The 12,859-nt window shown below is 39.2% G+C and overlaps 1 protein-coding gene across 1 annotated transcript in view; it reads right to left on the bottom strand.

Annotated features, from left to right (window-relative positions):
* Positions 1 to 12,859, bottom strand: part of nrbp1 (nuclear receptor binding protein 1) — an 86,107-nt gene that overhangs the window by 46,735 nt on the left and 26,513 nt on the right. Inside the window, exons 4-6 of the mRNA XM_059986721.1 lie at positions 10,533 to 10,622; positions 7,998 to 8,038; positions 5,564 to 5,658 (exon numbers count right to left, since the gene is read on the bottom strand). Coding sequence (XP_059842704.1) covers positions 5,564 to 5,658; positions 7,998 to 8,038; positions 10,533 to 10,622 — 226 coding nt within the window. The remainder of the gene's footprint in view (positions 1 to 5,563; positions 5,659 to 7,997; positions 8,039 to 10,532; positions 10,623 to 12,859) is intronic.

The raw sequence follows: 12,859 nt of genomic DNA, 5'->3' as shown, positions 1-12,859 counted from the left end.
GATACAGAAGTGGAACTACATGAACCACAGTCGATGTTTCTTGTCTTTTGCACACTGATTGAATGTCCATGTTGGTGCAGTCTTTCATTGATTCTGCTATGCTTATTGTTCTATTATGGATTTACTGCACATGCCCTCACGAAAATGAATCTCAGGGTTGCATATGGTAATATCTATGTGCTTTGATTATAAATTTACTTTGAAATTTTAAGTCTAAATGATCAGCACTGCCACAAAAGTTGTGCAGCATATAAAGACCTGACACACACCTGATAAAGACCTGACCAACTTACCCTCTATCCTTTCAGGATGACCACTGCATATACCTTGTAGAGATGAATTGTCTTCATCTCAAGGACATCAGCACTATTGCATGGCATTGATAATGTACTAGGTGATGGAGAAATCTGCCAGCCTTGACGCAGAGGCAGTGACAAGATACTGAACTACCAACAGCATCATAAAATGCTGTTGGTTGGTATGCTAACCACAATCAGAAATATTCAATGGCACCACCATGACTGCAGTGTTCATTCACCATTTGCAAGATGGGATTGCAGTGAATGATAAGGCTTCAACAGTTCCTCCCAATCTAAAGAAACAAACAAGGAATCAAATTTCCCAGTTGTATACCTGTAAGATGCTATGACACACATTAACAAATTACCCTAGGTAATTTCTCAGTAAGGACATGTTCGGCACAGCTTTGTGGGCCGAAGGACCTGTATTGTGCTGTAGGTTTTTCTATGTTTCTAACTTAACTTGAAATATAATCAGCATTAATTTTTGTCACTGGGCCAAATCTCAGGAGCTTTCCACACAAATCCACTTTGGGAGTACATTCACATAATCTACAAAAATCTTAGGAATCAGTAAAGCAATGCACAAATATAACTAAAGCATGAAGTTATATTATTTCCCCATCTTTTTTTAATCGTTCCTGGGTTGACAGAAGCTCATAACTAATATGCATAAAAAGCCAGTGGGGGGGGGGGAGGAGAGAGAAAACCGAGCCATGATGGGTAGCTGCCATCCAGTAAAAATCATGAGCAAGCCTTGCTTCTGGCATCCCATGACAATGCCAGGTCAAGCCATCAATGAAATTTGTGAAAGCTTTATTTTTAAACCATACAAGCATGATACTGAATGCGCTCTAAATAATAAATTATCAGCAGAATAGGGATAACCTTTTTTTAAATGCAATGCTGAATGACCTGACAAGAACCTCTGGGAAATGGAGCCCATTCCTAAGTGGGGTTTTTATTTAGAACAAGCACAATGAAACAAGATCAAAATAAAACAGAACAAACAGTAAAACCTGCATAATTAGCAGAATGAATATACTACACAGCAATATAAATGGACTGTGTCACAGTTTAAGAATATTTTCACCATGTTTGTTTGCATCTTTTGGACTGAGGGGGTGGAAATTGTATCAGGATTAGAGCAGCATGCCTCCATAAAGGCCAAGCTAGCTATTCAGAAAAAAGATTTAGAAGGACCTCTCTGTATTGTGGTATTTAATGGTAACAAATGCTTGTAACTTCCCAATGATATTCCAAGCTGATTATAATCAGAATCCTGAGTGTCATACATGAAAACTAGTCTGTGTTCCTGGAATCTTAACTCCCAACCAGGAATGGCACCACTCTGATTTAAATTTTCTTGCTAAAGATATCAATAAGTAGCATATCCTCCAGCAAACACAACAAATTCAACATATGAAATCTGCAAAGATTTCGCAACAAATTCAGAAGCAATTCAGAAACCACTTGGGCCTTGTGCAGGATTCCTTACAGATTGAATTGCAAGTTGAGTCAGTGGTTAGGAAAGCAAATAGATGCAAGTAAGGTAAAATGGCTACATATTTTTGGAGAGCTGGAGAGTAAGGGAGTTTGGAGGCAGGCTGATTTGACAGAAGTGGGGAAAAAACACCTCGAGATGAGCGAACAATTTGAAAATTTGAAAGGTCTGCAGTTTTAGGGGAAGAATTAAACAGGAGGTGGAATAAACAGACTAGCTAAATTTAGAGAAGGAGTAACAGAAAAAAATCTTTAAAAAATGCAATTACTTGGTTTGATAGCATTGCTTCATCCAATAAGCCAAAATGGCTCTATTATCTTTGCATAAAAGTTCACATTCTATAACTATGAAAGACTCATCAAGAAAAACTGTAGCAATTCAAGGAAACAGTTTTGTACCCTCCAAACCATAGAACTCGACTGAAGTATTCGTGGAGAGGAAAGATGAGAGAGAATTGGGGCAATGTTAAAACTATAAATGGTGTCCTTTTACCTTCTCCTTCACCATCCAATGAGCTAAACCAGCCCTAAGTGATGCAGAGGTTCACCTGCACCGCTTCCAATATTACTTAGTGCAGTCTGTGTGGCTGACCTTGGAGAATCCAAGTGTAGACTAGGCGACTATTTTGACCAACCCTTGCTCTCCATCCACAGTGACCACCTTGTGTTAAAAGCTGCACGCAATTTTAACTTTCTTTCCCACTCCCACAACTATTTGTCTGCCCTCAATCTTCTTCATTGCTACAGAAGTTAAATGAAAGTTGGAAGAATATTTCATATTCTGCTGAGGTACATTCCAACCCAATGTTATAAATACTGAATTTCACAATTTCAGATAACCCACATTTTTGTGTTTTCACACACATACCTCTCCGTGTAGCTTACTTTTTAAAAAAAAGTCCTCTCCCACCTGGCTCAATTTGCCCATTGCCCCCTCCTCATCTTCCTAGCCTCTGTCCCACCTCCCTCTTCTACTGCCCTTTTCCTGCTCAGGCATGATGCAGAGTCTCAACGTGATAAACCATACACATTTTGCCTCTACAGATGCTGCCCGACTGCAAAGTTCTTCTCAGGTTCAGTATCCAGAATGTGTTTTATCCTCTCAGTGATGATCTGATCATTAAAGGGCCTTTATAGAAATTGTGCTCAATACAGTAGATTTGAGTTCTTCTAGCATTTTGTGTGTGTTGCATAAAAATGAAAGTAATTTAGATCAATCTGTAGCTAGAATTTTCAAGTCTTACAGATATGGAGTAAAGATTTTGGGTACAAGTTACGAATTGCAGATTGGCAAATTTTATATTCAACCCTCTTTTTCTTCCCCCTTTCTCTCAAGTATCTTCAAAACAGTGAATTACTTTCAGCTTCTATCATTGAAAGATAGTAAACAAGCATGGTTAACATTTAAATAATACACTTTACAATATACATCTTTAAAATAAAAGAGGACAAATGCTCCAGACAGTTAAAGTTACTTTTGTTTCAAGATAGACTGGCAGACAATATTGGGAAAATTAAGGCAAAGACAGTTATTGCAAGAAAGTGCTGCTAAGGTAAAAGATCATCCATAATCTTTTCTAAAATTGAAGTTACCAACTAGTCCACTCTTACTTCCTAATTTTATATTCAACCCTCTTTCTTCCCCGTTCTCTCAAGTATCTTCAAAACAGTGACTCACTTTCAGCTTCTATCATCTAAGACAACCCAAGGGCATGTAACATCATCCGCTGTTGCTGTGTTATCATGCTGTGCAATATTTCAATCTTAGTAACACCAATACTACAGACTAAGGCTTTATTTGTGCACAATGTGCTTTAGAGTTATAAGATCAGTAAAATCAAATATTAGGACAAACATATTTGGACTGAAAAATCCAGTAAGTGTATGTACATGCACAGCTGTTGCTAAAATGCTCCAATGCTCTATAAAAACCAAGCCAGCTGTGTTTTTGTTGTTAAATAATACAAGTTTTGACTACACTAAAACAATGAAGGTGATGTGCAAGGCAAAGACTCTATACTACTTCAGTAGTTGAACTTCATAACCTAAAACATTTCTGTACCACTGTCTTTTTTTTTCCTTCTTTGATAAGCATTTTGGGACACAAGTTCCACACACAACTATTCCTTTTTCACCTAACAAATGTAAAACTTTGACAATATTCCAGAGATGTCAAACCCAAACGTCGGACGAGTATTCTTCCCTTGGACTTATTACTAAAAGTCACAGCTTCACCTATTCACCAACTGTGCTATCAGAGATGCTGAAATGGATGATCCATTGACAAGGGCAAAGTCCATTTAGAAAAAAAATCATTCAACAGTTAAACAACAATAAATTATTTAAATGGCTAATTAAGCTAGTGTTAGACTGAATAGGATAGTTCTCCTTGGGTGGTGGTGAGAAATAGGAAATAATGAGGTAAATATAAAGGGACAAGTCCTCTGTTACCTACACTGGTGGGAACATGACCTCCCATGTCATTTTCTGGAAAATTCTGCATGGGAGTTTGATCAAAGTGACAGGGCTATAATATAAGCTAAATGTCAGATGTACTTCAAGCAAGACACTCAGATACTGTCTGTAGTTAAGGATAAAACACCAAGCAGCTGCCAAAGATTGAGTTTAGGAAAAAAAAAATCAGCCATTGAGAGAATTATTCACAGCACTGCTCACTTTGAAGTTGAAATGGCCAATATTATGTCTTTCCCTCAAAGCCCAAAGCAATCTGAACCATGCACAAATGCATAATTTAGCCATGCATAAAATGCAATGCACTATTTTCACTCACTCCCATTATAATCGTGTCCTGATTGAACTGTACATACAAAATACAGCAAATTAAAAATAGTCAATAGTTGTCCACAAACAGATCATTGTGACATTAACCCAATTAATTAAACCACAAGTTTTGTTGCATTGCCCACTGTCACAAACATTTTTCTTTAATTGTTCCATCAAAAGGGCTTATCACTAGCAACATGCATATTAAAATTTAATGAACAATTTAATAAGGATAATATTAAATTCCAGTTGGTGTTCAATCAGCATTGCAATAGTTATATCTCAACTGCAACCACAAAAGTTATTCTTGTTCAGATTTGGAAAGGGACAGCAAAAAGAAAGTACAAATACTAAATTTATAAAGTCGAGTTTAATGAAAGCAACTTGGCTCATGGGTTTTGAAATATAGATTTAGGCAAAAAATATGTGCTCTGAACAGGTGGAGGTTGGGGAAAGAGAAAATAGGAGACAACAAGGTGGAGGGGGTAAAACAAGAAAAAAAGAGTTAAGTCTGAGAGGCTGTTTAAAAACAATGAGAAAAATAGAGCTGACTACATACAGTACACAGAAATCAAGTTGTAGTTTGTTTGACCTAAACCCAGCGCTTCCACTTAACTGGCATAGAAGAGTCTACCGACATTGATTTGACCCACACAAGCTGGCCAATGTTCATAGAATGGCTCTCAAGTACACTACTTTGGTGACGAGGAGCTTTTCTCAAAAATATCAGCAATCAAGCACAGCCACTGATCTGATCTTTAGTTGGCGTAAAATAGTGCACTGTTAAATCACGCTAACTAGAAAGAAAGCAAGTAATACTTTCTTGTTTGCATTGCTAAGCTAGTAAAACAGAAATATTAATCCATAAATTGTAAAAGACTGGTTGGATGGTCAAAGCAAAGTTTCACTTTCTTTAATAATTTTTCATATTGCTAAATGAATTCAAGATATTACATGTTATAATTTCTGATACTTACCAGACCCAATTTTTATAAGTCCATTATGCTGAATGAATATCGTATCACAGGTCAGATTGCCATGGATGATGGGAGGATCACAAGAGTGCAAGTAGCTGGTTAAAAGAAAAACAACCACAACAATTTTGGTTACTTGAATATGCACAGAATTTCAATACATTATTTTTTTATATCAGCACAATGGCACCATACAAAATGATTTGTGGCTTACAGTGAAATAATTTAGGGAAATTAAATAGCAGTACTGTTTTGTTTCTTTAAAAAAATACATTTAACATTTTATTTAGTTATGTCTATTGAGCAGTCTGTTGAGAAGGCTCTTGTACAATAAAATGGATTCTTGTCCTCACCATTTACCTTATGGCTTTGCAATGTATTGTCTGCCTGCATTTTCTCTGTAACTATAACACTTCATTCTGTATGTCAATGCTTTTCTATTCTACTACCTCAACATACTGATGTGATGAAATCTGTATGGATGGCATGCAAAATGAAGTTTTTTCACTGTACCTTCGTACATGCAACAGTAATAAACCATTAAGTCGAAGACTAATTTGACAACCATTCCCAGTAGTCTGGGGCCAGAGGATCATTACAGCTTAAAAAAAAGAAAAGTTTATTATTTCAATAGTGCTCATCAATAGGTCACTATTGAGTCAGATGTTTGAAGATCTCCGGGTGACATTGCTACCTTTCACTCAGGCATGTTGTGAGACAATACAAGCAAACAGAAGGCAAGGCAATTGGTTAGTTGTTACTAGACTAACATGCATGAAGAACAATGGATTTCAAAGGGCAAGTTGAAGACTAAAATGTACTAACTTTCGAATCTGAATTCAGGTTACCTTCAAATTATAAAACACACATTAAAATATTGTGCAGTACTACACAACAGATTATAACCTGGAGAGGAAAAGAAAGGCCATTGAAGAAATATGACAATAAAAAGAAGTGCTGAAAGCACACAAGGGGCAACAGTAATCATATGATCTCATGAATCCACAACCACACAGCTTACTCAGTTAATGACTTGGATCTTGGATGAGGAACTGAGTGGGGGGGGGGGGGGGTGTTAATAAGTTAGCAGATGTCAAAGGTTGATGGAGTTGTGGATCATGTGAAGGGTGATTGCAGGTTAAATCAGGACATTGACTGGATGTGGAGCTGGGCTGAGAAGTGGCAAATGATATTCAACCCAGAAAAGTATGGAGTGATTCATTTTGGAAGGTCAAATATGAAGACCATACGGGTTAATGGGAGGATTCTTAGCAGTGTGGAGGAACACAGGCTTTGGAGTCCACATCCATAGATCTCTTGAAGTTGCTGTGCGAGTTGATAGGGTTGTTAAGAAAGTGCATAATATGTTGGATATCATTAGTCAGGGGATTGAGCTCAAGAGCCATGAGGTAACGTTGCAGGGGCTGCATGGACTAGAAAGCATATCTTATGAAGATAGGTTGAGCGAACTAGGGCTTTTCCCTTTGGAGGAAGATGTTAAATGGTGACCTGACAGAGGGATATGTGATGATAAGAGGCATGGATAGATTGGATAGCTAGAGAATTTTTCCTAGAGTGGAAATGATGAAGACAAGGGGCATAGTTTTTTGTTTCAGGGACATGCCAGTGCCAGAATAAAACTTTTTTTTTATTATTATGTACAGTTCTCTGCTTTGTAGTTAGTCAAGGGAAATTTTACCCACAACAATATTCTTCAGTTTGAACAAGGCAGCTGCATTAAGTACCCATCTGTTGGATTTTGGTGTGGTAAATTGGGAGAAAAGACAAGCTTAAAATGACTCGTGATCAAAGACTGAAATTAATTATTCAGTAATAAAGCAGTTTTGAGATTACAAACAACTGCCTTTAATAAAGAACAGTAAACACAAAGTGCACTGCAGATGCTGTGGTCAAATCAAGACGTACAAAAAAACTGGATGAACTCAGCAGGTTGGACAGCATCCGTTGAAAGAAGCAGTCAACATTTCGGGTCGAAGTCCTGACGAAGGATTTCGACCCAAAACGTTGACTGCTTCTTTTAACGGATGCTGCCCGACCCGCTGAGTTCATTCAGCTTTTTTGTACGCCTTTAATAAAGCACCCATGAACTACATATTGGCTTTGATCTGTTTTAAAATGCACAGCTAAATTCACCACTAGCTTACCAGCCAAGTGTGAATTTGTTTTTTTTTGTGAGGGAGGGGTTGGGAGAATTAATTTTTGCAAAAATAAAAATTACTAGGTACTCTACTTCCAGCCACAGAAAGACATTGGTGCTTTCCAACACTGCTCATGCTCATAACCCAGGTTGATTTATCTTAAGGACTACTGGCATTTGAGAAACATACTTAATCAACAGTCAAGTTATAATAAAGATAAGCAAGGAAAACTATGTCCATCACAAGAACTGAAATAAATTCCAGATCTAACTTCTTACCTCAATGCAGACAAAATCTGGGTGCACCATCTCTTCCAGGCCTATACAGAAATCAGCAAAGTTACAGTGGAATAGGACTACAAAAAAATCCATTTAAATAAAGTTTGCTTATATGAAACACAACAGTGTTCCCAGGAGAGAAATTTCTAATACAAGGGGGCATAATTTTAAGATGTTTGGATGGAAGTATTGGGGGGGGGGGGGGATGTCAAAGGCATCCTACTTACACAGTAGTGCATGAATATCCTGCTGGGGTGGTGATAGACATAGATACATTAGGAGCATTTAAGAAAAACTTAGGCACATGGACGACAGAAAAATGGAGTGTTATGGAGGAGAGAATGATTAGACTGATCTCAGCATTCAGCAGCATTATCTCGCAGCTCGAATTCAATACCCTGTCTAATGAAGGCCTACATACCACATGCCTTTAAACTATAAACTTGAGAGGCAACTTTAAGGGATCTATGGATGTCAACCCCAAGATCCCTCCATTTCTCCATATTGCCAAGAATCATGACATTAACCCTATATTTTGCACAAGTAAAGCATTTTATAGTTAAAGCACAAAGCAATCCTCCAACCACAACTAACTTCACCACATTTAAATCACAGTCTGATGTAATTTGCAGAAAAAGCACTTGGATTTATTATCCTACTCTAGCTGTCTTCAGGATGTCAGGTACTGGCAGAGAAGTAACTTCCTGAATTGCTTTGTTTTCTGCAGCTAAAGCATCTCAGACATTTCAAGATTTGACGAATGGTGAAGCAAAATATTCAGCACCAGATGGTACACAAGATGGACTCCTATGTACATTTGGCCCTTCCTTATAAATAGCTGAGGCTGCAGAAATTTTTTGACTTCCTGTATTATATTTGAATGATTATATTGCATGTAATGCAGTCATGGTGTCCCACTCTTATTCAGGGGAAAGATGTGCATCACACAAGCAAACTTTAGTTAAACTTGCACTAACTTTGCAGTTCCAAACCAGACAGTGGTAGAAATCAGGAATGCACAGCAAGAGGCAGATATCCTCACAATGTTCAAGTAATTAGTTGACCACTTGAAGAACAAAGGTATAGAAACTGGAGGTGAAGTGTTGAAAATGTGATGTTGGTGACCAATGTAGACAGTGGGCCAAACAGCCCATTTCCAGCTTGTGGGACAATGAAATTTAACAAGAAATGCACAGTTAATAACATTTGTGTCACTGATAAAGCTGCTAGGATGAAGTCAAGTAACTCATTCTTCGGTTTGTCACAAGCAAAGTCTAGCAGCAGGATTCTTCAAAACTTGACTTGTTCAAAGTTCAAAATAAATTCATTACCAAAGTACATATGTCAATGTATACTACCCTGAAATGCATTTTCTTGCAGGCATTTAGAGTAAATACCAGGAAACATAATAGATTCGATGAAAGACCACACGCAACAGGACGGACAAACAACCAATGTGTAAAAGGCAGCAAACGGTAAATACAAAAAAAAGTAATAACCATCGAGAACATGACATGAAGAGTCACTGAAAGCAAGTCCATAGATGGTGAGAACAGTTGGAAGGGTGCAAGTAAAATTGAATGAAGTTATCCTCTCTGGATCAACAGCCTGATGGTTAACAGGAGGAAATCTGCAGATGCTGGAAATTCAAACAACACATACACACAAAGGGTCCTGACGAAGGGTCTTGGCCTGAAACGTCGACAGTGCTTCTCCCTATAGATGCTGCCTGGCCTGCTGTGTTCCACCAGCATTTTATGTGTGTAACCTGATGGTTGATGTCATGAACCATCCTTAGCACCGATACTCATGTTCCTAACCAGCACAAATACACCATTCAGAGCTTCTTCAGGACAGCATTTAAAGGTGAAAACCATCAATCTGTCAGTAAAGGTTGGGCTGTAGACAGAGGTTTACATTTTGGATCCCTGCATGGTTATCATCAATACATACAATTTATTGTCCACCCCTAACCGCAAGCCATTTTAAACTGCTGAAGGTACTTTTAGGAATGTGGATAAAAAGTTCATGAATTTAAGTCTGATAATGGGAATATACTTCTGAGCTGAATGAAAAGGGAATTTGTGAGTGGTGGTGTTTCTATTTGTATTGTGTCTTTCCTTCCAAATAGCTTAAGTGGGCCTGCGAGTAATCATACATATTGCAAGTAACACACAATTGAAAACAGTCAGTTGGCTAATCAGGTGCAAAGCCTTTAGTGTGGTATCAAATCTATATCCATCTGGGCAGAGTGCATTTTACCACATTCTTGATTTTTCCGGTGAGAAGGGCTCTAGATTCAAGGATGTGAGTACTTGCCACAGGATACCCAGGTTGTGCCTTCCTCTTTTATGGCTTGACCAGTTACTGGTCAATGATGACTTCCAAAATGTTGTTAGAGGATGGGACAAGGGTAAATGTCAATGACAGGTGGCTTTGCTGGATGGAGATGGTCATTCTTTAGCATGTATAAAAATGTTATCACCCTGTGCCTCAGCCTCATCAAGGTTTTGGAAATAACAATCTATAACATACCTTTTCATTCATTGTTTTGTGGTTTTTCTTTGTTTTTTTCAAAAACTGTTTTAAGCTTCCTGATGACATGTACTCTGTTATGAATATTACCTGGAGGAACAAACAACATTTTCCCAAGTGTCAAATGTATTGAACATGGATACAAAATTAATGCATAAGATACAGGAGCAGAATTAGGCCATTCAGCACACTGAGTCTGCTCTGTCATTCTATCCCCCTCAACTCCATTCTCTCCATGACTAATTACGAACCAATCAACCTCAGATTTAAATATACTCAATAACTAGGCCTGCACAGCTATTTGTGACAATGAATTCCAGATCCACCATCCTTTGGCTCATTCCTCTTGATCTCTGTTCTGAATGCATGTCCCTCTATTCTGAGGCTGTGACCTCCGGTCCTTGGCTCACCCACTAAAGAAAACGTTCTCTCTACATCCATGCAATCTGGGCCTTTCAATATTTAATAGGTTTCAGTAGGATCCCACCGCCCCCCCCACATTCTTCTAAACTCCAATGAGTACAGACCCAGAGCCATCAATCAGTCCTCATATGTTAATCCTGTTAACCCAGAATCATTTTCGTGAACCTCCATTGGACTCTTTCCAGACCAGCACACTTTGAGATAAGGGACCCAGAACTGCTCACATTACCCAGGTATCTGAACAATGCTTTAAGACTCAGCATTGCATCCTTGTTCTTATATTCTCATCCTCTTGAAATAAATGCTAACACTGCGCCAGGTGTGTCGAGCTTCGGCACCGAAGGGACCGCATTAGCGAACTGGATCTGCAGCTCGATGACCTTCGTCTGGTCAGGGAACGTCAGGAGGTGATAGAGAGGAGCTATAGGCAGGTAGTCACACCGGGGCCTTGAGAGACAGATAAGTGGGTAACAGTCAGGAGAGGGAAGGGCAAGAGTCAGATACTAGTGAGTACTCCTGAGTCTGCCCCCTTAACAATAAGTATTTCCTGTTTGAGTACTATTTGGGGTCGGGGGGAGCTACCCGGGGGAAGCAACAATGGCCGTGCCTCTGGCACAGAGTCTGGCCCTGTGGTTCAGAAGGATAGGGAAAGGAGGAAGGCAACAGTAATAGGGAACTCTATAGTTAGGGGGTCAGACGGGCGATTCTGTGGACGCAGGAAATAAACACGGATGGTAGTTTGTATCCAAGGTGCCAGGGTCCGGGATGTTTCTGATTGCGTCCATGATATCCTGAAGTGCAAAGATGAACAGCCAGAGGTCGTGGTATATTTTGGTACCAACAACATATGTAGGAAAAGGGAGGAGCCCTGAAAACAGACTACAGAGTTAGGAAGGAAGTTGAGAAGAAGGACCTCAAAGGTAGAAGTCTTATGATTACTGCCTGTGCCACATGACAGTGAGTACAGGAACAGAGTGAACTGGAGGATAAATGCATGGCTGAGGAATTGGAGCAGTGGGCAGGGATTCAGATTTCTAGATCATTAGGACCTCTTTTGGGGCAGGCATTACCTGTACAAAAAGGATAGTTTGCACTTGAATTCGAGGGGGACCAATATCCTGGCAGGGAGGTTTACTAAAGCTATTGGGGAGAGTTTAAACTAGAATTGCTGGGAGGTGGGAACCGAACTGAATAGACAGAGGAAGGGGCTGCTGGCTCACAAATAGAGAAAGCTTTGAGACAGTTCAAGAGCGACCATAGGCAGGTGATAGAGAAGGAATGCACTTAGACATATGGTTTGAGATGTGTCTATTTTAATGCAAGAAGCATTATGAACAAAGATGATCCCAGATTGTGGATCAGCTAAGATGTTGTGGTCATTACAGAGACTTGGATGGTTCGGGGACAAGAACGGTTACTTCAAGTGCCAGGATTTAGATGTTTCAGAAAGGACAGGGAGGGAGGCAAAAGAGGTGGGGGCATGGCACTGCTGATCAGAGATGATGACACTGCTACAGAAAAGGAGGAAGTCATGGAGGGACTGTCTACTAAATCTCTGTGGATGAAAGTTAGAGACAGCAAGGAGTCAATAACTCTACTTTTTTTAAAAAAACTAGACCACCTAATAGTAACAGGGACATAGAGGAGCAGATAGGGAGACAGATTCTGCAAAGGTGTAATAATAACAGGGTTGTCATGGTGGGAGATTTTAATTTCCCAAATATTGATTGGCCTCTCCCAACAGTAAGGGGTTCAGATGGGGTGGAGTTTGTTAAGTGTGTTCAGGAAGGTTTCCTGACACAGTAGGTAGATAAACCTACAAGAGGAGAGGCTGTATTTGATCTGGTATTTGGAAATGAACCTGGTCAGGTGTCAGATCTCTCAATGGGAGAGCATTTTGAAGA

This window comes from Hypanus sabinus, chromosome 12, assembly GCF_030144855.1.
Source record: "Hypanus sabinus isolate sHypSab1 chromosome 12, sHypSab1.hap1, whole genome shotgun sequence".
Classification (NCBI taxonomy): domain Eukaryota; kingdom Metazoa; phylum Chordata; class Chondrichthyes; order Myliobatiformes; family Dasyatidae; genus Hypanus; species Hypanus sabinus.
Note: the sequence above shows the minus strand (reverse complement) of the source record. Positions and strands in the feature narration are given on the sequence as shown.